The 26,339-nt window shown below is 42.7% G+C and overlaps 1 protein-coding gene across 3 annotated transcripts in view; it reads left to right on the forward strand.

Annotated features, from left to right (window-relative positions):
• The window catches only part of LOC137299559 (uncharacterized), a 91,202-nt gene extending 67,079 nt beyond the window's left edge, over positions 1-24,123 (forward strand). For all 3 annotated transcript variants that reach the window (XM_067968387.1, XM_067968388.1, XM_067968386.1), the window contains exons 2-4: positions 214-1,139; positions 19,789-20,002; positions 21,505-24,123. In XM_067968387.1, coding sequence (XP_067824488.1) covers positions 230-1,139; positions 19,789-20,002; positions 21,505-21,712 — 1,332 coding nt within the window. In that variant the 5' untranslated portion in view covers positions 214-229 and the 3' untranslated portion in view covers positions 21,713-24,123. The remainder of the gene's footprint in view (positions 1-213; positions 1,140-19,788; positions 20,003-21,504) is intronic.
• Positions 24,124-26,339: the final 2,216 nt, after the last annotated feature.

Below are 26,339 nucleotides of genomic sequence, written 5' to 3' on the forward strand. Positions count from 1 at the left end.
TGCTCAGTTTTTGATATAACTTGAACTTAAGTTTCTGCTAATTCTTGTAACCCTATGGATGGTCAGTTTGAGTTTTATTTCTACCATGGGTCTAAAAGGTGAACAGTAAACAGACCTCTAGCATGTAGCAAAATACTTGTTAGCTTGTTAACAAAAATTTGTTTGGCTTACTTTTCTTTGATGTTGTAACTCATAAGTCCCATATCTTTTCAGAGGTTAGTGCCCAACAATGACTACTCAGAGACAACCAGCCAATAGTCATGAACTGAAGGAATTTGACAGCGTGAAGGAGTCAATCACTGACATCATTAACCAGCTACAGGACATTGACCCAAGTCGACTGTCCTTCTCTCCGTTTTTGGACCTAGACACCCAGATTACGTTGGCGCCCATCTCAGACAGCCCAGAATCATCTGTGGAAGAACTTCACTCTCTGTCTGATGAGAATAATGGGCACGTAACTGAACCGGTTCCAAAAGCCAAAAGGCTGCAGTACAAGGAAGCTCACCAGACATTCACGAAACATCAGAGTACTCAGAATGATGGGAGTTTGAATATGATTAATGCAGAGCTGGTAAGAAATCACACTCTTCCATACACTGAAGGCATGAACAAGCAATCGGACAATGTGTCTCTTGTCATCACCAGAGAAACTTCTTTCTTGACTGATGAGAAAGTATCTTTCTCTGTGTCATCATCGCCCAGTGAAGCAAGAACCTTTCCCCCCCAGAATTTCATGGCCAAGGTGGCAGTGGAGAACTCAGGAACACTGGAGCAGACGCACAAATTCACCAGTCAGGCTTCAGAAGACCAGCCTTTACTAGGCCCATCGCCTGATACCGAGACCATTGAACTGATTTTCAGTGATTCTGAGCGCAATGCGTCAGCTGGATCCTCACACAAGGAAGTGAACACAGAGGTAAAAGGAGAAAAGAAATGCTGCCCCTGCTGCCAGTGCTGCACTACCTCACACCTTAAAGCGATATCATCCGTCTTTGTTGCTCTGATTTTTATACCGTGGATCCTCTATGGCCTCTATTTGTTTGTGCCCTTTGAACCACCACCGTGTCCAGACCTAACTAGTCGAATGACATTTACACTGCGCTGCAACATAATCGCAATCACACCAGTTTTACTTGGTAAGAATTTATTTATTTGTTATGGTTTGCGATGAAACATAGTTGTTTTATTCCGTCTATTTTTTCCCCACTATTCTCCCCTCCTATCCTAATGGCACTAGCTTATTCTGGGGTACAGTTCCCTGGGTTCTGGTACTCATCCAGTATCTCACCCGAGTGGCCATTTTTTATGTGTGAGCCCAGACAGTGAGTGTTTACAGGCTAATCCACCATGGATGGGCCTTATCCTGTCCTCGCCCAACAAAAACACAAAGGGGTGCGGCCACGTAAAGTTGCCTTGACGCAACGTATAATACCGTAATAGCCGGCAAAATGACTAACCAGGTCAAGTGTGCTTTCCAGACTGGCTCAGCACAAACTTTTCCACAAAGTACTTTACATGTACAACCACGCACGTAGAAAGATGGGATGAAGCCATTCTGTTTTCAATCGTCACAAGGTACACACGTAAGTATCTTCTAAGATGTTTTTTTTTAAAAAACGTACATTTTGGTGGTGACTGCTGCTTGGGCTGCAGCAACCGTTGAAGAATCCTGAGCTAAGCAGGCCTGAGCCTGCTCCACCCATCGCTCAACACTTTGGTGCAGGGGTTCTGAAACAGGCATAGGTACAGACATATGTAAGGGGCCTAAAGCCTGTTTAAGGCAGGCACAGGGGGCCAATACGCCAGTGCATGTACCCCTGGCGCTGATTGAGCGTGGGATGTTGCTCCCCAAAGTTGGACCTTCGTTGTATAACAAGATCCAATTTCTAAACCAGAGTCTCTATCGCCATTAAAATTAATAATGATCGAACTAACACATTTGTATGAGATTCCTTTCTCTGCTATTTTCACAAACGTGTTAACCTATTTATTTTATACAGGTTAATGCTTTTGTTAAAGTAAGAGGAGGGGGGGTGCGGAGGAATTCCATCCAAACATAACCAGAGAAACTTCTTTCTTGAAGTCAATTGTAGCACCAGGATCCACCACTGTTTTTTGGTCTTCCAAAGGAGCAACGGGATTAAGAATGGGATGTTTGGGTGCATCCTGAGCCTCTTTTTAAAATTCCATAGATCTCGCCTCAGCCTCAGTGGCAGAAGGTCATGGGTTTAAGCATGTGGATCCTGATGCTACAATTGACTTCTGTGCCCATGAGTGAGAGAAGGCAAAATCAGCAAGGGTCCCTGCTCCCAATTGCTATCCAATGATCTCTACTGAAAAATGTTTGCGTGTTTACCACACGGACTGCAGCGGTTCAAGAAGGCGGCTCACCACCACCTTCTCAAGGGCAATTAAGGATGGGCAATAAGTGCTGGCTTCGCCAACGACGCCCACATCCCATGAACGAATAAAAAAAAAATGTGGATGTCAGGAGAAGGACAGGATTGGACTTGGCTGTGATGTCCCCTTGGTAAGGTGGGCTAGAAGGTGTAACACATGATGGTCACTTTGGGCTGACACGTCAGTGCAGTATTGAGGGGGTGCTGCACTGTTGGAGGTGCTGTCTTTTTTTTCCACGAGAGTCATTTAGTCTATTCCCACTCTTCTGTTCGTTCTCCATACCTTTTAATATCCCTTTTTTCAAGCAATTATCTAATTCCCTTTTTTGAAGGTATTTGTGGACTCAAAACCCTCAGCTCATTTGGAACCTTTTGATGAAGTATTCCAAAGTGGGAATAATAGCCCAGACCAACAAGCCAGCACATGAAGGTGAAGACAGCACACACTTCACTGTCAAGTAGTCTAATGAAGGCCAAGTGGGCAAAGCTGGTGCTAATGGAACGATACCCTAGAGTCAGCACCTTCAGGAAAGGAGGGGAAGAAACTGGCAGCAAGAATCCATTGGATTTTTCTGTTGTCGCTCCGAACAAGTCACAAGGTCAATTTACAAGTTGCTAATAGCCTTGTTCCGTTGCAACTCCTTGAAAAACACTCCCGTGGTCATTTTTTTTATAACACAATTAACACCATAATGTATGTTAATCCATAGGTCTCGTCATGCTTCAGTGACCAAAGCAATTTGAAATCTTTCCTAGCTGTTCAGTCACTTTTAACCTTTTTCATAATGTTTTCTAGTTACATAACAACTTGCTTTCAATTCCTTTTTAATCTCCAATGAGCTGGATATATTACCAATATTTCAACTTCACTGACACTGTGATCTCAGAATAGAAATTGATAATCAAAGATTATTTTCCAACTTTAGACAAATTGAATTAATTTCTACTGACAGGTATTTTAGCCCTTTCCTGTTAAGCTTTTTATAATTCGGTTTCCTTTTCATCCATTGAAAATACAGTTACTCATTAATGGAAGAGATTTGGGTCCCTAAACAATCCAACACATACTTTATTAAATGACCCATTTACTTAGAACAAAACAAGTAAATAAGCTCACGTGTTTTTTCCAAACACTACAAAGTAATGTAGCAACCAGCACAATTATGCTATAATAAGAATTTACATTTATATAATACAATTCGCTTCTCCAAGTGCTTCACAGTCAATGGATTACTTTTCAAGCATGGTCACTGTTGTTTTAAAGGCAATTGTAAACAATTTTACAACACCAAGTTATAGTCCAGCAATTTTATTTTAAATTCACAAGCTTTCGGAGGCTTCCCCCTTCGTCAGGTGAACGATGTGAAAGGCATCGTTTTAAAGGCAAGCACAGCAGCAAATTTGCACATAGCAAGATCCCACAAACAGCATTCAGATAACCGAACAGTTAAGCTGTTTTTGATGATGTTGGTTGAGGGATAAGCATTGACCGGGACACTCCACCTGCTCATCTTCAAATGGTGCCATGCCCACCTGAGCAGGCAGGCCTTGGTTTAACACCTCGTCTGAAAGATAGCACCATCAACAAAGCAACACTCCACAGAAGTGTCAGCCAAGATTATATCCTGAAGTGGGGCTTGAACCCACAACTTTCTGATTCAGAGGTGAGCACCCAACCATTGAGCCAAGCCTGACATCTACTGTGCAAGTGCTCCAACTGAAGCAGTTCTAAAATGTGCTGAAGCTGCTGGTGCTCTGGATTCCACCCTGTTTACATTGCAGGCAGATATCCAAAGCCACAGTTGTTGAACTGTTGTAATTGTAACTTATTCTTTCTGCCTGTTGACCTTGGCTGGACTCGGGGGGACTGTCCCTACAGACCAGCACTGTCAAAGTCGTATTGCTGACTTGTACAGATGGGCTGAGAGCTCAGTCCATAGTGACCCAAGGCAATATTAGCCCATAGCATCCAGTGCTGCCACCCAATGGCCATTTATGTTTGCCAGTACTTTCTGAGGTGAATCTCCTATCAGCAGAGGTATTCTTGCCACCTTGTTTATATTACAGAGCACCTAACATTTGGGACTACCTCCAGCAGCAGCCCTGTAATTTAAATGCAACATCAGGTTCCCCTCTACAAGTCTCCCCAATGACTCAATGAGACTTACCCAGTAAGCAGCTAAGCCATAAAGATCAGAAAAGTCCCTGATTCAGTCTAGGGTTGCCAACTTTGGCTGGATGTATTCCTGGAGGTTTTGTCACATGACTTCTCATCTCCATTGCCCCGCCCAGTCATACAGCCTTTTTTCCCCCATCTCCAATATTTTTAGAATTAATAAACAAAAGTGTTCAAATAAATTTTTTAAAAACATTGTTTTTAATGTCTCTATGACTTTTCTCTATGACTTTTCTCCCGGGTTGCTGACAGCAGGGTCGAGGTGATTGATCTTCAATTCCTGATGACTCCAGAGTAATCCTGGAGGGTTAGCAACCCTAGTTCAGTCCCCAGTGTATAATGAGTTAGCTGATCTCAGCTGGATGGTGAGGGTGCTACATTGGCCTCAACACCCACGACTTAGGGAAAGGAAAAGCAGCCCAGGCCCCTGCTCGCTATCCAGCAACTCCTGATGGAAGTGCATGTGTGTGGATGCTGGGTGGTTGGGCTTTACAGTGATACCCTACAGTTTAATAGCCTGCTAATGCTCACTGTTAAGGTTCGCACATGACTGGCCACTTGGATGAGGTACCAGAGGGCAATGGGACGAGAACACAATGGTACTTCAGCAATGCACTTAGGAGAGGAGAGAATATTGGCAAGAAAAAAGCACTCCTTTATATTCTTATGTATCAGCTCTGGCTCAGTGGTAACACTCTCAGTCTTGAGCACAAAAATTCTAGGCTGATGCTCCAGTGCAGTACTGAGGGTGCGCTGCACTGTCAGACGTGCCGTCTTTCAGATGAGATATTAAACCAGGTGAACATAAAAGATCCCATGGCATTATTTCGAAGAAGAGCAGGGAAGTTCTCCCCGGTGTCCTGGCCAATATTTATCCTTCAACCAACACCTAATAACAGATTATCTGGTCATTATCACATTACTGTTTGTGGGATCTTGCTGTGCACAAATTGGCTGCCACATTTTCTACATTACAACAGTGACTACAATTCAAAAGTACTTAATTGGCTGTAAAGCGCTTTGGGACGTCCTGGGGTCATGAAAGGCACTGTATAAATGCAAGTCTTTCTTTCTTCTGCTCAATTAACAAACAGGTTGCATCTACTGACAATTAATTTCAACAGAACTTATCAGTCACATCCCGATAAACATAGAGCCCTTAAACAAACTTGCAAATTGTTACGCAGTATTGATACCCTCTAAACAGCACAAACTGTTCTTTCTGTTCCACAGTAACATTCTGCAATTGTTTAATTTATTTCCCAGCAAAATATAACAAGCTAAAAATAACATTATGAATCAGTTTATATTAAAACCATGCAATAAATTGCACCAAGAAAAATCTAACCAATGTTTCATTGTGAACTTCTGATAAGTCAATAAAATAATTGTAGAAAATAAGTGTGTGGAGAAAACATAATGCAGCAATCTCGTTGCTGTGTTCCAATAACATCATGACTGTGAAATGATATCATTGGACAGAAAACTGCTGGCTAAGAGTGCTCCAGGAGTGCAGGTGGAACTTTAACCCCCAATCAAAAAAAACGTGCAACATAACAATAGCCTGAATTAGTACATGGATGGTCAGAAAGGGACCAGGGAGCCATGAAAGACAAGTCACATTTAAAGGTGAATTCATCAATTCCAGGCCCCCAACAGTGAGCCACACTTGAAGGGAGCATGAGTCAGAGATACAACAATATACAGTACCACCAATTCTTCAACCTACACTCCCTTCCAATATGACTCCTTGCTACAAGCACAGGATTGGTGACTTTACCCTATCTTTAATGTCTAGTCAATGTGGCAAAGCAATTTGAAAAGCTAATAGCTATGATATACAGTCAAAACAGTGTAATACAATCCTACAGAAGTTACGGTAAGGCTTTACAATGGTTTGGCCTGATCACACTTACAGTACTGTGTTCAGTTCTGAACACCACAACACGTAAAAAAAATTCCATGCAATAGAAATGGTGCAGAGAAAAGTAACAAAACTGATCCTAACTGTAAAGGAATAAGCTATGAGGAAAGATTTAGAATAGCTTAAACTTTACAGTGTACAAAGATAATGGTTAAAGGTGGGCCTCATCAAAGTATGTAAAATATTATATGGTATAGCTAAGTGGGAACTAAAACATAAATTTAAAGTGGTGAAAACTAAATTGAAAATATATATCAGGAAGAACAGCTTTACTCAAAGAGTAACAACTGTTTAGAATAATCTGCCAGGTAGGATAGTAGAGATACATGTATCGGGGATTGTCATGTTTCAGGATTCACAATCTTTTTTTGTCGTCATGGAAAGGATTTGGAAATGAGTTATGTTTGAGTGTTGTGTTTTTTAAACCTGTGTGAAGTCAGTGGGGTTGAATTCCCCCAGGGATTCTCATAATCGTCTGCTGTAACTTTGGCAGAAGATCCGCAGAAATCCTGGAGAAATGGCATAAACATGTACGGTGAACACAGTGGGAGAAAAGGATAACAGGACACAGGAGAATGAGTCAGTTGGTGAGGCCTGGGGAGGAAGCCTGGTCTAACGAGGGGAAACTCACTCATCTCAAGCCTAGGAAAAGTTAGGCAAGCCCGCTAATAGGGATAGTGTGGCATATTTTAATTATATTTTTCTTGTTCTCAATGAGGGTTCAATAGTTAATCGAATCAAGGTAAGATTTGATTACATCTGTTACTCTCTACATTCACTTGCTGTCTGTAAAATAAAGTAGCTTAACGATTCATATCTGGCCTTGTTTCACTAAAGACACATATGAGAGCATGTGTGACAGACACGCTATTCAGTTCCAATCACGGGGGTCCTATTGTTACACTCCTGGGTTATATTGTCCAATAATTAGATATTGGGCTGTACTGGCACAGTCCTGAAGATAGACACTTGGATCACTTATGGAAGTGACTAGTACCATTGTACCCAAGAGAATATCTATGATAGACCTTAAACTTGTAACAGGTATATTCAAAATACAATTGGATACTAGAATGGGACAGTTAGGGTGATAAAAGGATGAGTTTCAAGGAGGCTTATGTCCTTTTTTCACCATTTGACTTTTTTATATTCCTATGTTTATCTCCTGGGCCTGATGATAATTCTCACACCTTTGTCCATATAACAGCCATACCTGTATTTGCTTTAAACAAGTATATATCTCAATGACTTGTTTTGCAGTGAGTGCATTGGCTACATTTTGTGAGATGGAAGAGAAAATCGCTTTAAGAACCCATTTAATGAATCAATATTTCACACTTTAGCGAGCTGAATGCTGATGCCGTGTTTATAGTGATTGGCTTGATTCACTTTATTTTGCTGATTTTCCCACACATTGGTATGGCTAATGGCTACAAGAAGCTGGAGACACCTCATCAATCACATTTCACTGGAGGTGTTTAACACCATGTTCAGTGATCTGTTCTCGCTCTGTATCCATCTCTCGCTCTGTTTTGCTGTCTTTGCACTGTTTTATATGGTAAGATGGGGTGGGCAATCCCCATTTCACTTTCTTTCTTTTACTTGTCTTTCCATTAGCCCTTTAAACCTGACCGCAAGCATTTTTTGGTTATTTTAAAATCCTGTGCATTAGTTGCATCAGTGTTGATTGAGATGCAGCTAATGCATTGAGTTTTACAGTAATCATTTATTAAAACATTCTGAAAGGATTCCACTCTGTGTCTTCCTGGTCCCTCAACCCACTAAGTAATATTTTTCCTTGGTCCGGACTTAAAAAATAGTCAATCTCAAACCTGGGACAGGAAACTTTAGATTTCTCCTCAACCCACCTCAGAGCTACACTTTAAGAAATTGTCACTGTTCTTTGTAAGGAATCTTACAACACCAGGTTATAGTCCAACAGTTTTATTTGAAAATCACAAGCTTTCGGAGCTTACCTCCTTCGCGCTGTTCATTGGCCGCTCGCCTAATTGGGGGAGCGGGAAATCGGGCGTCCCTGGCACCATTTAAAGGCAGCCTGCACTTCTTAAAGGGGAGGTGCACTTTAACTCAATGCAATTTAAATCAATTTTCAATACTGAAAACGGCAGGAAGAACTGGTGCCGGAAGAGCCCCAGATTTTCAGATGTTGCTTTGGAAGTCCTTGTCCAGGAGGTCAGCAGGAGGAGGGAGGCGCTCTTCCCAACAGGAGGAGGGAGGCGCTCTTCCCAACAGGAGGAGGGAGGCGCTCTTCCCAACAGGAGGAGGGAGGCTCTCTTCCCAACAGGAGGAGGGAGGCGCTCTTCCCAACAGAGGGCAGAGTGGGTCTCCCGACAAGTCACCATGGCACCAATGAGAAGAGGTTGCTGAACAGGTCACTGTCAGGATATGGCTGAAATGCAGGAAGAAGTTTAATGATCTGACCAAGGCTGCTAAGGTGAGATTTTTAACCCTCATCTCTATTGCTGTCTGCTGAGCCCTGCATTACCTGTAGCCCCAGTACACACAAGCTTTCCATTCCCCAGTCCCCCTTTCCTTCACTCTCCTCAAATCACAGTACAACACTTCACTGAATATTCATCTGTTACAACTGGCACATTCTGCACCTGCTGCTGTCCTCACAATTGCTTCCCTTACTTCCTGTGCCATCTTTCACATACCATCCACACTATTCTACCCTGAGATGCACATCTTCACAACCTCTCACTAGGCTACCACTAACAAACTCCCTTCTTTCGTGCAGGAGAAACTGGTGCACAATGCCAGGGAGCACGTGTGGACAGGAGGGATGTGACCCATCCGCGTCCCGTCCCCACTCGAGGGGCAGGGGTCACCCCAGGAGTGTGGTGACTGGTGAGGCCGAAGGACATGTCTGGCAGGGTTTCTGGACATCTTCCCTTCTCACTGAAATCTCACCCTCGAGCTATCTGCAAGACAAAGGCCAGCCACTTTGAGCAGCTATTCATCTGTCTCTGCTTAGCCTTGCTACTAACTGCTTAGACCTTGCCTGTCTCTTCCTTTTCATATCCATAAGCTGAACCGGGCCCTGAGTGAATAGAGGAAGAGGAGGGGAGCACATTAGAAGAAGCATCACATTACCTTAGCCTTGCAGGCACCAGCTCAGAGACTGGCACCCTGCGTAGTTCAGAGGATAGGCCAGAGGGAGAAGCACCCAGCATAAGTGCGCAAGAGCCATGTCTCTGCTGGAGGCATGGCTCTGATCGTAGCGCTCCCCAGCTTCTGTGCTCAGGTTCCCGACAGGAGTCATGGGTCAGGTGGTTAGGGGATACCCTTTGTCCCCAAGCAGCCAGTCTCATGCTCAGTGGTCTGGGTGGAAGAGAGGGGGTATTGAAATCAGACACATTGGAAGAAGAAGCATCACTCAACCTTACCCTTTCAGACACCAGCTTGCCTAGTTCAGAGGGTCTGCACTGGGTGATGCACCCAGCACGTGTGCAAGAACAAGGGCAGGGGGATTTGGTGGCCCAGGGAACAGATCGCCGGAGACCTGCATAATACGTGCCTGTCGTCGCACACCAGCCGGATATTCAGGAAGTGGAATCCCTTCATGTGCACATATTTTCCTGGCTGTTCAGATGGAGCAAGCAAGGCAATGTGGTGCATACAATGATGCTTTGCTGCAGATTAAGGTACCAAATCTGGGATAAGCACTGTTACTTAGTGTAACCATGGTATAGTTTAAATTAAACAGCTATTTGTGTTATGAATCCACTTTCATTCAGTCAGTCCATTCAATGTTGCACGTTCCCATTTTCTAGACCTATTGTAGGCAAGTACCAAATCTAACAAAGGTACTTTGTCTCCTTTCATGCCCCTGTGATTGTTTCATCTCAGTCACATTTTTCTTTATTTTAAAAAGAAATTTGAAACAGCAGTCACTTATTTACAGCTTCAACTATAGTCTCAGGGGACAGGTAGCAGTAAAAATTATCTGTCCTGTTGCTAACTCTCCCGGTCCAATTGAAGAGAGGTTCGAAGCACAGAGAGAAACAGAATCATTTCACAGCTGGATGAATCGCTGCCTTCTCAAGTCACAGGCAAGCTGCTCCCTACAATGTGTTCTTTGTGTTTCAGTCCTTGCCAATAATTCAGACTTGACTTGTCCTGCAGAAAAGCAGCAGTATATATTCGCTTTTCCAAGGACTGCAGACAGATGGGCAGCTGGGCAGTTGTTCTACTCCCTGCCAGTAGGTCACCAGGGTGAGATACCCACATAAAAGAAGAAAATACAAAGGTACAATTGACCGCGGCAATGCGCCAAGCGGCCCCAAGTTCGATCCCTGGTCTGTGCTGGGTTAGATGATCTTGGCTGAGGCGGGGTAGGGGGGGCTGCGGGTGCTAGGGGTGCTGTAAGTACCTTCAGCGCTCTTGGACTAGGGAGCAGAAAGATCAGCCAGGGTTCTGCTGCCAATCGCTACGCAGTGACCTCATGCTGGAAAGTGCAAACATCAGATGAGCACCTGATGCTCCCCGTGATTGAATAGCCAGGCGACACTCGCTGTCTGGACTCGCATATGGCCACTTGGGTAAGATACTTGGAGGTCTGCCAGCGGCCAGGGGACTGCTCCCCAGTACAAGGTATCCTCCTTTCGGAGAAAAGGGGAGAGTTTTTTCTAAAACGCGGTATGAGGTTATAAATAATTGTCAGTGATATTAGCGGACGAGCACTTAACGTACCGACATGACATTCCTCTCTGCCATTTTAACAGAGGGTTTTTAACCTGTTTACTTTAACCAGGATAACACCTTCAAGTTAACACCTTCGTTAATACAGCGGACAAGGAAAGTCAGACCAACGCATATATTCGTCCTCCGACATCGCCAACAGTCATTTCCAGCCTCACATTTTACAGGAAATTAAACCGTTACTTTGGAATCGGCTTTATCAGGAGTGCTAACATCGCAAAAAAAAAACATTTCCAGCATAGAGCCATTTCCCTTCTTTAATGTCTGACTCAAGGGTTTTAAAGAAGCAGTTCTGACAAAAGGTCGTCGACCTGAAACGTTAACTCTGTTTCTCTCTCCACAGGTGCTGCCTGACCTGCTGAGTGTTTTCCCGCATTTTCTGTTTTTATTTCAGATTTCCGGCATCCGCAGTATTTAGCTTTTGTTTTAAAAGAAGCATTTGGGAGCAAATGGAATGTGTGACGTCCATTATAGTTAATTAGCACTGAGGTCTGAGTGAGGTTGCGTAGTCTAAATAACCACTGTTTTGATGTGAAGGTTGTGTTGTGAAGGTTAAGGAGTACGCTGACCTTTTCTGCACTTTAATTAGTGTAGCATTTGAACTGATTAGCAATCTAATGGGAAGCTATTGCCTCAGTGAGTGAGATGTATTGCATGCTCACAGACCTGAAACTAAAGAAAATATCAGCTAATGGACGATGGCCTGGGTCATTCAGCAACTTTAAGCTAACGAGTCTATCCTGTCGGCAGTGGCAACACCCTTCTAACCTATCAGAATCTGAACAAAAAGAGAAGAAGCCTTGGACTTCACTGGTCAGTCTGCATCTGAAAGAGAACTGACAGGTTAACGTCTCGGGGTCTGACGAAGGGTCTCATCCAAAAACTATTAACCCCTCTTTCCCTTTCGGATGCTGACTGACCTGCACTGTATTCAAAGCATGTTCCCTTTTTATTTCAAATTAGAATCTAAATTGAGAAAAAATGGTGGAGCAGAATGTCGGCGAGACGGCTCTGACTTAATGAACACGGTGGACTCCCCTCCCCTCAGTTCCAAGCTGAGCAGAGTCCAGGCTATTTCTCACTGGGCCACCGTCCTGACTCTTCCAAAAATGTATAACTAAAGAGGTGTTGATATGGGCCTGGGGACAGATCCTGGATGTAAGAAAAAGGAGGAATGAATGGGAAATTGGGTTGCACTTTGCAGAGATTCTTGGGGTTCACTTCAACTTGAGGGTGTGTGCTTTTAAAAGGTGCCTGGGGTACACTTTAACAGGAGGGAGTGTGCTTTTCAACAGGGCCAGGGGTACACTGTAACAGGAGGGTGTGTGCTTTTCAACAGGGCCAGGGGTACACTGTAACAGGAGGGAGGGTGCTTTTAAACAGGGCCTGGGGTACACTTTAACAGGAGGGAGGGTGCTTTTCAACAGGGCCAAGGGTACACTGTAACAGGAGGGAGGATGCTTTTAACAGGTCCTGGGGTACACTGTAACAGGAGGGAGGGTGCTTTTCAACAGGGCCAAGGGTACACTGTAACAGGAGGGAGGGTGCTTTTAACAGGTCCTGGGGTACACTGTAACAGGAGGGAGGGTGCTTTTAAACAGGTCCTGGGGTACACTGTAACAGGAGGGAGGGTGCTTTTAAATGGTGCCTGGGGTACACTGTAACAGGAGGGAGGGTGCTTTTAAACGCTGCCTGGGGTACACTTTTAAAAGAAGGGAGGGTGCTTTTAAATAGGGCCTGGGGGACACTTTAACAAGAAGGATTACACTTTCAAAGGGATACCAGGGGGGTGCACTTTAACAGGAGAGGACTGTGCTCTTAAAAGCATGCCTAGGGCTACACTTTAACAGGGGGGGCTATGCATTTAAAGGGTGAGCAGAGTACGTTTTAATAAGAAGCTGCTGTTTGTTCTGCTAGTAAATAGAAGGACCAGAAAATATCAGGAAAGTGAATCTGGTTAAATTTGTGAACAGGCTTCTGTCCATAGGAGATGTGCTCTGGTACATTTAGTTAATTGTCTGGAGATTTCTAGGCCAGGGTCAAAGCCATTATGACGGTTGCATGGCAACTGGACTGCTATAAGTATCACAGGTCCAGTGCGCCAACTTTTTCATTGGGAAAAAGCCCTTTAAGCTTTTTTTTTGTCCTTGAAGGATGCAGAACTCTAATGCTTGCTTAGTAAAGGGAGAATTCAACCCAAACTTTACCCAGCAACAAGTTTCAAGAATATTCCACTTGTAGCGATCTCAATGGTTGTTGCTTGAGGCCAGTACCTACTGAGACTGATGGAGGCCGACATGGCTGTTTTTTAATTCGGATTCCGGGAGTCAGCTCACAGTATTTAAACCATTGAATTCCGCTTCCTATCCTTACAGCAATCTCACAGACCCATGAAAATCTAGGTCTTCAAGTCAATGGGATAAGGGAAATATAGTTAGTAGTTCCCCGTTTGGTTAGAGGAAGAATAAAGCACTTTACATGCATGTAACTACAAAGAAAGAAAGAAAGACTTGCATTTATATAGTGCTTTTCACAACCTCAGGATGTCCCAAAGTGCTTTACAGCCAATGAAGTATTTTTGAAGTGTAATCACATCACTGTTATAATGTAGGAAACGCAGCAGCCAATTTGCGCACAGCAAGCTCCCACAAACAGCAATGTGATAATGACCAGATAATCTGTTTTTGGTGATGTTGGTCGAGGGATAAATATTGGCCAGGACACCGGGGATAAGTCCCCTGCTCATCTTCAAAACATCTTGCATTTATGTAGCGCCTTTAATGTAGTAAAACGTCCCAAGGCGCTTCACAGGAGCGTTATCAGACAAAATTTGACACCGAGCCACATAAGGAGATATTAGGACAGGTGACCGAAAGCTTGGCCAAAGAGATAAGGAGCGACTTAAAGAAGGAGAGTGGTAGAGAGGCGGAGAGGATTCGGGAGGGAATTCCAGAGCTTAGGGCCTGGGCAGCTGAAGGAATGGCCACCAATGGTGGGTCGAAGGAAAGGAACTATATCCAGAACAACACGTCCATCATTAGCAAGAAACCTTTATACAGTAATTACCATGCAGTGACCTTCCCAATACTGCTACAGAAAGATAGTTACAAAAATTATGTAAGAACATGAGAACATGGAGCAGGAGTAGGCCGTACGGCCCCTCGAGCCTGCTCCACCATTCAATAAGATCATGACTGATCTTCTATCTGCTCAGGGGTCGCGTAAACATTGCGTTGTCCACTGAAGAGCATGTTTCAGCATATAGTCATTTCACTAACTCTTCAAGACACCAAAGAATAGAAATTACTGTCTGCAACGAGGTGTTTAATGCACTCGTATCAAGTTCCTCTGCTTACTATTTTAACAGCAGTGCTAACTCATTTGTTTTTTTTTAAATAGGTTAATGCCTCTGTTAAAGTAGTGCAGAGAGGAATTTGATGTAAATACGTTTGGGGCTCATATGAACACTGCTGACAGTCATTTCCACCCTATATTCAGAACCAGGTCTAAGAGCCAATTCTGTGAAAGGTCATCGACCTGAAACGTTAACTCTGTTTCTTTCCCCACAGATGCTGCCTGACTTGCTGAGTATTTCCAGCATTTTCGGTTTTTATTATTTAACATCTGATAGATGTGTTGTTCCTACGTTATTTTAGGATTTCTAATAGAAAAGAAGAAACCTTCATTTCCTACATTATGAGTGACTACAAGTACTTAATTGGTTGTAAAGCGCTTTGGGATGTCCAGAGGTCATGAAAGACGCTACATAAATGCAAGTTTCTTTGCATTGATGTGGTGCCTTATCGTGCCCTCTGGACACCCTAAAGTGCTTTACTGCCAAATAATTATTTTTGAAGTGCAGTCACTGTTGTTAAAAGGCAAATGCAGCATTGATAATAATCCAGCTTTGAATGATAAAGGAAAACCATCCTTATTTAGTAGTTTTAAACAACTTCACATCGAGCAGCACTGGCCTCTGCATACAATTTCCACCTTGCAGACATACTCCAGTCTGGATCACAGAAAATACGGCACTGAAGACGGCCATTCGGCCCATCCCACTTATGCTATACTAGCTCTTCAATTGGAGCTACGTACACAAATCTCATTCCCCTGCCTTTTCCCCATATCCTTTTATATTCTTCCTTTATCAAATACTTATACAATTCCCTTTTAAATTATGTTATTGTCTCTGCTTCAATAGCCACTTGTGATAAAGCATCCCAGCATTCCATTCTGTGTGAAGAAAATTCATCTAACTTCCCCCTTCCAGTGATAATCCTGAATTTGTGCCCCTTTGTTAACAATTCACCAACCAATGAAGGCAACCTTTCACTATTTACTCTTTGAAAACCTTTCAAAATGTTGAGAAACTGTATTATCTGCACTCCTTAACCGTCCCTGTTCCAGTACCATTTTTTGAAAACTATAGTATTTTGTAGTTAATATTTATTTTTCTTGATCGCTATCAGATCACTATTTCCCCTTAAGCTTTTTCCTCTTCCTGTGGCCTCCACTTGGCAAGTGCCCAAAGCAGCAGGATTCAAGTCGGGAGTTCACTGTGTGGAGAATCGCAGGCTCAGACCCACGTCCCATCACACTGGGTTACCAAGCATCACCTCTGAGCAAAGCGCTATTTGCAATTGTGGCTCTCAATCAAAACACAGCGCGTACTCCTGGCGGCCTAGAGAGTGAGCGCCTGAAGGCTATTCGACCATATGAGGCATCGCAGCAGAGACTATTCCTATCTTCCCTCAGTACCATACGGTGCACTGCCAGACAGCATTGCAGGATTGCTATGGGGAGAAGCTGTGGCTGAACACTTATCCCTTTCAAACCCAGAGGGGCTGAGGCCAATTTCAATGCTCTTGCCACCAATCCAGCTGTGACTAGCTAACGCATCACAGTCTGGTATTCAAAGTCAGGCCTTTCCTGGTCTATATGGCTCTTTACCACGCCTGGTAAATTTACCCGCTGAGACTTTTTAGACGCAATGCAGCTTTTAGAATTTACTTCATTAACCAATCTACTTTTTCAGGGTTTAACTATACGGAAAGGCAGTGCTCCCTGATGGGTCAACAGGAAGTGTGTTTTCAAAAGGGCTAAACCAACCAAAGCCCAATGCGTGTGGAACAGTAGCAAATGCAATGGGTGGAGATCATTACTGTCATCCCAGCTACCTGAGAAGCTGGGATGACAGTAATCGTTCACCTGACGAAGGAGGAAGCCTCCGAAAGCTTGTGAATTTAAAATAAAATTGCTGGACTATAACTTGGTGTTGTAAAATTGTTTACACCTGAGAAGCAGGTAGAGAGGCAAAGAGCAATCACACTGACTCGATGTGGGAATTCATTTCTTGATTATAAAAATCTATTTTTTAAATTAAAAAGTAATTTCAAGAGATATGAAAGAACATGAAAGTTATATTCAATTTCTTTTTAAATAACATTTAAGCCATACAGTTTGAAATTAACAACTTCAGGTGACTGGGTTAGAAACGCATTCCTGCCATAAGGAATATATTTAAATATATTAAATAGAACCAGTCGATTTGCTATTTAAAATATATTTGGGTAGAAATTACTGTTGGCCAACAATAGAAAATGCATAACATTCCTCTGCTGTTTAAATGCAGGCATTAACCTGTTTATTTTAGATGGGTTAACTCCTCCAATTAATTAGTGAGAAATGCCATAAGAAAACATTAGATATTTATTCACTAGTATCAGTCATTTCTAGCCTACTGTGTTTCTCTCTTCATATAGCTGTGATTCTGCTTCTTTCCCACTGTAATTCTTTCCTTAGTTCTGTTTTTCTATTTGTCTTTCACCACCTCTCTCTTTCTGTATGTCGCCAGCACACTTTCTTTCATTGTTCTCTCTATATTCCTGTCTCCAATTCTATTTCTCACTCTCCCTCCTTCTGTAATGCCCTCATTCCCATAGTCTCCGATCTCTTCTGTTTGTCTCCCAATCTTTGTGAATGCCTCACACCAGTTCCTTTATTAATTTAATTAATTTGTATTTTTTTTAAGACCAAAGCCTCTGTTCCCCTATTCCTAAACTCCTAGCTCCACGAGCTCAAATAATAGCTGTCATTTTTCAGCCATGATAATGAAATTTAGTGAAACAGTAAGAGCGTGGCGTCAAAAAAAAGTAGCCACATTTCAGCCAGGCCTAGCCAAAATATAAGAGGAAGAATGAGCCTCAGGACACTGGATCTTGTTTATAAATGGTGAGAAAGTATTGCGACGATATGATGATGTTATCATGTCACTGATTGTGTGAACTGATACAATGTGGGGGGGGGTGGAGATTTTAACTCCCTGTGCCTGGTGGAGACCGGATGGGGGGCAGTTTTACAGAGCGGTTAAATACCTGCTCTGTTCCCAATCCGTAGGGATTTTAACGCTCTGTTTCTGGTGGTGGGAGCTTCATTATTGTATGCAAATTGAGATCCAATTACGTCAATGGGACCCTGCTGTCTTTTTAACCGTGGTCTGAGCAGGCACCCGCCATGGCTGTCCCGCTCTGATAAAGCTGCTCTGAAGGCAGAAAAGGCCACAATCGGTAAGTGTTAAACTTCCCCTTGTGGGGCCCGGAGGAGCACCCCGGCTCCTCCTGGCCCCACAAGGGGAAGTCTTGACCTCTGCTGCCTGGATGGTGCAATCGCAACAACACTCAGGCAACTAAGCCCCTATCTAGGACTTGACCAGCGACCCTGCTGCTGGACTGAATATCCACCACCAGTGCACTGAGGCTGCAGTATGTGCTATCTGAAAAATACACTGCAGCAACTCACCAAGCTTAGTTCGTCAGCACCTCCCAACCCTATGACCTCCACCACCAAGAAGGACAAGAGCAGAAAGATCATGGGAACACCATCACTTCCAAGTTCCTCTCCCAGTCACCATCCTGACTTGGACATGTATCGTCGTTCCTTCAACATCACCGAGTCAAAATTCTGTATTTCCCTACCTAACACCATCATCAGAGCACTGTCAGCATACGAGGACTGCAGGGGTTCAAGGAGACTCTCCACGGGCACCTTCTCAGTGCAATAAATGCAGCTTTTCTAGTGTTGCCCACATCCTGAGAACTAATTTTAAAAAGGACCATCTTACAGAAGTAGCCTTTTCATACCCACTACTTTCATAACCTCTGACAAAAAAAAACACCATTTTTTTGATTCCCTCAGTAATAGAGAACCCATCTAGAATCCGCCCCTCGGACCTGGAGTAGACATTTTTACTTTTGAGTGCTTGCTCTGTTAAAAAATAAATGAATTAAAGGTATTCAGCAGTGACAACAGCGCTTAATATACTTGAAAGGGAAAAATTTGCAGGGCTATGGGGAAAGAGCAGGGGAGTGGGACTAATTGGATAGCTCTTTCGAAGAGCCGACACAAACATGATGGGCCGAATGGCCTCCTTCTGCTCCTTCTGTGCTGTATGATTCTATGATTTATGATTCTCTAACTCCAATGGACATTTTGTATGTCTTTCGAAACCCTGTTATAAAAGAGTACGGTATAATCCATGTGGTCCCACAATCTTTGCTTGCTTTGTGTTGAATTAGTTGATGCATTAATATTATATGAAGATTTCAGATTGGTATTATTTATCATGTTAACTGAGCTGGGACTGACTGAACGAATTACCTTCCAAAATGGTGCTACACTGATGGATTACTCCATTATCTAACTATCGGGAGGATCTTACAAATTAGTTTTACCCCATTAATTTGCAGTTAACACAAAAATAACAACATATATTACAACCACGATTAGAATTACTTCCCCCCCCCCTTTTCAAGTTGAAATTGTCAACGTCGTGGTTAAAATAGGTGACAGAGGAATTTCAAGTGAACCCATTAGTGTCCATGCTACTAATGTTGCACAGCCCAATTTTCACCCATTTACATTGTAGCCAGGGATGACTCAGGAAGTTCCAATCCCTCTATGTGGAGGATAAGAAAACCGCAACCTCCACAAGGGCAGCAGGCACATGGGAACACCATCACCTCCAAGTTCCCCTCCAAGTCACACCCCATCCCGACCTGGACATATATCGCTGTTCCTTCATCGAGACTGAGTCAAAATCCTGGAATTCCCTACCTACAGAACTGTGGTAATACCTTCACCACAGGGACTGCAGCAGTTCACGACAACCTTCTGAAGGGCAACCAGCGATGGGCAATAAAAGCCGGCCTTGCCAGCGACGCTCGTATCCCAAGAATGATCTTTTTAAAAAGAGCCAGGCTTCCTGCTTCTGTACTTCTCCTCGAACAGTATGGCCAAGATTAGGACACTAGTTTGCGCCACTTCCTATCACATTGGCACACCACGATGAAGTATCAGTACACTGCTCCATCTGAGCAATTTTTATCTTCACCCAGAAAACACATTTAAAGAGATGCTTCAATGGTTTCTTATAATTTTCTAACGTATAATATCGCAAGTTGGAAATTTATGTAGAATTCTTTTCAAGCATGTTCTATTGCTCCTGTTTTGATCCACCTTTAAAGACTTAACATGTCTTGATTTTATTTGATCTTTTCCAGGTGTTATAATAGGCTCCCTGTCCCGGCTTTGTTCCACGGCGATTGATCCCTTGGACACTAATGTTCGTGCTGTTCTTATCCATCAGAGATATGTTGGCAACTCCATTGAACAGTTTACCATCTACTTTATCAACATGGTTGTTATGGCAACCTATCTTCACCAGGAACACCTGAAGATCATTCCCATATTAGCTGGGCTCTTTGCAGTGGCAAGGTGATAAACAATATGAAACAGGCACTGCTAGTGTTAATATAAATTCTTTAGAACCAAAGGCTGCGGAGTTCTCCCAATGTCTGCCCAGTGTAGTACTGAGCATGTGGACCAGAATATCCCAGGATCTATCCTTGTTTTGTGATGAGTTAGTTAATCTCAGCTGTGATAGCAATAGCACCACTACAATTGGCCTCCGGTGACCCTGGGAATAATATCAGCCACTGTTCCACTCCTGATCACTATCCCATGGAAAGTGCATAAGTGAGGATGGGCTCAGCTGTGATACCTTCCACAGTCGAATAGCATGCCAATCCTCACATGAAGAATGGCCACTTCTAATTTGTTTGTAATAGTGATTATATCTGTTCTCTGAACTAGTTGATCTGTTTGGAGGTGATGGGACCTTTTTATGTAAATTGCGCCTGCCTGTCAAAATAGCATTCTAAGGATAGTTTTATTGTATCAAGAGTTGCCAGAATTACTGTAATTATATCAGGACTTTTCATTATAAAGCTACCCTGACCAGTGTAACAATCTGTAAAACCAAGATGCACATGCCATGCTGTTAATGGGAACCTGGAACACACCAGAACACTTGTGCATCCTGCTAGTTGGAATTTTAGCACACACGTGTACCCTGTTAATGGACACACTGGAACACCCCAGCACACATCAACTCAGTTAATGAGGAACCTGAAACACACCAGGCCAAGTATGCAACACATTACTAAGCTACTTAAGCACACAAAAAAGCAAATGAGGAAAACGTGAGGAAATTATTTATGGCAGTTCATTCTCACTTAAATAATCATAGAAATCTCAACAAACAAGGATGCCATTCGGCCCATCGTGTCTGTGCCGATGTTAGCTCCACATTGGAGATATCTACTCCAATCCCATCTTTCCCTGAACCTTTTAATATTTTTATTTTTCAAGTGTTTATCTAATTGCCTCTTAAGTGTTGCCAGTTGGCTGGGATTTAATAAGCACTTGTGATAATGTATTCCATATTCTAATCACCCTTTGCGTGAAAAAAATCTTCTTACCTCCCCCTTTATGCTTCTAATCTATTCCTAACTTTATATCCCATTATTACCATTCACCAAGCAGTGGAAATAATTCATTATTTAGCCCTCGATTTTGAACACTCCTGTTAGTTCCCCTCTTCATTGTCTCTATTTCAGTGATAATTGTTTACAGTTTTATTTAAACCATATTGAGTCTTGTTAGAGAGTAACAGTTTCCAAAATTTTCTCTAATGCTCTGTTAGACATGTGCATGCTGACTTACATATACGCACACACTCACACGCACACCCACACGCATACGTGCACATACAGATACAAACATGCACATACACACAGACATGCACATACACATATACAGACATGCATACGCGTGCACACACACACCCGTCACAAAGCAGTTTGTCAAAGACCCTGATTGTGACAGGATCCTCACTAGTCTATAACTGATACAAATTGTTAATGCATATCTTACAGGCTGATGTATTGGATTACAGCTGGATTGAGCAGTGCCTATCGCGGATTTGGATTCGGGCTGACATTTTTCCCAACCTTGGCGATGGTGGCCTACAATTTCTACTGCATGTACGAACTAGGACTGGATCACTACTTTATCCCACCGGAGAGTGGAGGACCCACACGAGCTCCTGCACCAAGACTGAGATGGTGGGGTCTAGGGGGTTGAATGGCATTGGAGGGGGAAGATCACACAGCATCGTGGAAGATTAGACTGTGTGAATAGGAGTGTAAGGAGAATGCTGGAAAATGACCACACAGTTAGTTTTTGTGGTTGGCTTATTGCAGTTTAAATTAAAAGCTATGAATATCAGACAGGATGCAGTCTTGTGACTGTTTTCAACTTATCTGAAGTTATGACTCTCATATATACCTTTAACTGAAACTAGGAGATGACTGCTCTCTGACCGACTGTACTTGTTTTGTGTCGTGTCTAGCCCTAACATTACCATCTCTTTTATATATATATATATATATATTTATTTCAAGTCTGTACAATTATCTTGCACAACCACCCCTCACATATTACCATGGGAGCCAATTAAATGTACATTTAAGGACATTTATGACCAGCAAATATGCAACAGCTTATATTGAATTTTATTGTCAAATTTATATAGCTTCTCCTGCTCTCAATGGACAGTTCCCCAACCCTTACAAAATTGGCAATGGCCATACAATTTTGCCATACAATTCCTTTTCATCAATCCAGTATTATCACATGCTTCTCCATACCAGAGAATTGTGAACTCGTTCTTAAAGGGAATCTCCACTCCAAATTACTGTTATGTTTCAGATACCATTCAGGAAGATCCCAAAGCAAGACCACTGCAGGATATTGTATAATTGCCAGCCCTGAACTGCAGGGAGTTAACGCTCAAGATCTCCTATAGTTATTCTCAATCTGTCTCCTAGGCTGATTCCACTAAGCTTAAAATGGTCTGGTGTAGGGACTTTGCAATAAAAGCTTTTAAGTACTTAGCCATATGACTGAACACAGGAGTTGGGGCTTTCCAGTATTTAGTCACAAATACAGACATGAGAAACACACAATTATACTCAGGAAGCCCTTAATTGTTTAACTGGATTATGAGAACTCAGGGCTCTAATCACTGTAAAATCCAGCGTATTGGATATACCAGCATAAAGGTCCCACTCGCAACGTTATCCCTGGCTGGCTGGTGGAAACACAGTGGTTTAAGTCACCACCAGGTTTGCATGCCGTAAAAATCTATGTCACCTGCAACTTATGCAGATTTTATGGTAGCATGAACACTTGTAATTAAAGGTAATAATGACCCAGTATTAGTATTCCCCGGGTAACAATAAAGAATACCCACAGCACTTAAATTACTAATGGCAAACTTTTAATTTCTGACTAATACCGGGGCCTTTAGTAAAGACTAATACTCAGGATTTTCTGAACTCCGTCGCTTTTCTTATCTCAGTGGACTGACGGTGTCACCGATTGATTATCAGCCATGCTCCTCATGTTATTTGTTCATCTCATGGTGTCAGTCCGTGCAAGAGCTCTGAACCATTTCCCAGCAGTGATTTTGATGAGCATAAAAATTCACAATGGAAAATAAGCGACATAAATTTGAAGGATGCAGGTCCATCAATTCTGAATTTTTCAACATTACAATTTAACAAGGGGCCCATTAACCGTGGATATTTTTAAAGTTTGCTGTTACCTCAAGGGGTTATTTGAGGTCTTTATGCTGGTCGTATTCACAAATATAATATAAAACCCGGCACACACCAGAGAAATACCAAGCACTCTTACTGATTGTAATAAAGGGTGTTTCGCATTGGAATTCACAAAGAAAGCCAGCTTGTCACCATTGCCTGTATATATAACCTATAGTGCACGGTTGGCCCTTTTCCAGACTTCCTGTGGATAGACTTCCACACAAAGTAGGATTTACACTGAGAGCACAGATGACACCAGACAAAGACAAACAGATCAGGTCCTCTCGGGATTTAACCTTTTTATTGCAACCCACTACACCACTTCCCATTCACTCCCAATCTATAGTGATCTATCTTCTTTTATCGTGAAGCCTATCCACAGGGCCGAGAGCCATAGTGCAGGACACCATCAAATTTGAAAAGAGAAGTGAAGGTAAACTAAGAAGTAGTGATTAGGTGAGGCCAAACTTGGGTTTTAAAGGCCCTAAGATTGTAGGAGAAGGATGGACTGAGGAGAGATGACGTTCACAGTGCTGATGTCCTGGGAAACAATGGGTTAGAATAGGTGCCTGTGCATTGAGTTTCAATTTCAACACCGTGAGGATGCAGAGAGGGGGAAGGCCATTTGCTAAAATCATTGATTTTTCATGAATATTGTGAATCGTTTCACTTAAAGATAGTAGTATAGCATATGCTGATCACCCATTTCTTCTGAAAGGTTTTTGTATAATAATAGTGAATTGTTTGTGTTTTATTTTATTATAGATCTAGTTGTAATTTTTTAAAATAGGTACGTTTAAGTATTGAATAGTAATCATTTTTATATGAAGTGTTTAGATACATTTATCTGCATAAGATGTTGATCCAACCATAAAATTTGTTGGTGAACTAGTTGTGTATTTTATCAGTTTGACTGTAAATATCTAATAAATATAAAGTTACCACATTGTGAACAGTGCTTTGCACAGAGATTCATATCCATAAGTCTCACCAAAAATTACACCGTGCATTTTATACTCCAGTGTGAGTTATATGGGTGCAGTGTTCTTTAAACCAGTGATACTCATTAAATGATTCAGGGGTCACTTGCAAACTCAATTCTCCTCAGTTGTGGCCCTCCCCAAACCTGGTACTCCACCTGTCTCCAGGCCCCTGTCAGCCCTGGGATGTTTCTGGATCCTGGATTTGTTGGGGGAGTAGCAAGAACGAGTACACGTGGCGTCTTGAATTAGGAGCGATCAATGCAGTGGATTAGACACTACCATTTCACGTCTGGTGCTAGGTTCAAATCCAGTCCAGACAGATGAGTAGGAAGTGTGCTTTCTCTGCCACTTGAATTGCTTCTACATGAGATGAGTTTGGACAGTCCAAATTCAGGTTGTGGTGGGTATAAATCCAAAGCAAAAGGGAAGGGAAGTTGGGGGGGGGGGGGTGTTGAGGCATATTGTTCATGAACTGTAATGAGAGCTTTACTCTGTGGCTCAGTTGGTAGCACTCTTGCCTCTGAATCAGAAGGTCAGTGGGTTCAAGTCCCACTCCAGTAGACCTGAACACAAAATCTTAGGCCTGGAGTACTGATGCTCCAGTGCAGTATTGAGGGTGCACAGAACTATCAGAGGTGCTGTCTTTCTGATGAGATGTTAAACAAAGATGTCTGCCTCTCAGGTAGATGTAGAAGAAGAGCAGGGAAGTTCTCCCTGGTGTCCTGGCCAATATTTGTCCCTCAACCAACACTACTAAAACAGATTATCTGGTCATTTTCACATTGCTGTTTGTGGGACCTTACTGTGCCCAAATTGGCTACTGTGTTTCCTATATTACAGTTCAAAAGTATTTCATTGGCTGTAAATACTTTTGGGACATCCTGAGGTTGTGAAAGGGGCTATATAATTGCAAATCTTTCTTTCTTTCTGTGTCTAACCTATAAAGTACTTGAGTACGTGATGCTGACACTAGGTGCCCAAAGTAGAAACATGTTGCATTCTGAAGCACTGACTTTGCTTTACCTTGATGAGTACAACGGAATTATTCACCAAAAAGGTAATGATCGGGAATTACCTCGGAGATGCTCCCGCTCCAACGACATTATTGTTTACGCATCGGAGCAGCTCCAAACTAATATATTTGTTTTTTAAAAAAAAGACACTTCCTTAAAGACAGCCCTGCACACAGAATGAAAGGCTGATGCCGTCTGGAGTGCAATTTGTTCAGAGCTAAATAAAGGCTTCAGCCTGTAGGTGAGGTTAAAGGTAGGCATTTAATGCTGTCTCAGGTTCCATTTATCTTGCTAATCTATCACACTCAGACAATCCCTTCCAACTTAATGAAGAAAGCATCTGGTTTCACATTTAAAATAAACACCCGGGGAAGGATCAGAAAAATTGCATCTGTGGGCCTTCATACACGAGCAAATTTCGAGGGGCCCCACTGCTGATGGGGTCTCGTGCAGCCAGCGCAGATCAGAAAATCACAGCAGACTGCCCGTGATTTTCCTAGATGTGCTGGCTGCACACGACGTCCTATTGGCAGCGCGGGGCCTTCTCAAAATTTGCCCTCTGGCACTTCCTTATGTTCCAGTGAGTTCAATTTGAACTTATCCAGATGGGTTTTAATTTAGGGATAAAAGAAATACTTCAAAGGAGGGAAATCTGAAAAAAAAAACGAAAATGCACACCATCTGAAAGAAAAAAATACTAATGGATGTAATCCTTTCTCTGTCCTGAAAACATGAACCGATCTCTTTCTCTGTCTAATCCTGATCAGCTGTGAACTTCCAGCATTTCCTGTGTTTGTTTGAGTTTGAATTTAACTTTATTTCTTAATCCATCTACAACTGGGATGACAGCGGCCATAGTGACATTAAAAGGCTGAACGGTTTGAGAGTAGACCCTTTGTCAAGATTCCAGGTTCTGATCCATACCCAAAATAATGCATATTTTCAGTTTTCTTTTTGTCACACCACCATGAGCTTTCCTGGACTCGTCCATGTGGGGAGTTTAGTATTCGCTAACTTCAGTGCAGAGCTGAGGTCTGACCACAAATAAAACTTTACTCGTCAGCACTGATGTCGAGGAGCGCTGGCCGCCACTTCAATGCCACAGCAG

Source organism: Heptranchias perlo, chromosome 29, assembly GCF_035084215.1.
Source record: "Heptranchias perlo isolate sHepPer1 chromosome 29, sHepPer1.hap1, whole genome shotgun sequence".
In the NCBI taxonomy this organism is placed as follows: Eukaryota; Metazoa; Chordata; class Chondrichthyes; order Hexanchiformes; family Hexanchidae; genus Heptranchias; species Heptranchias perlo.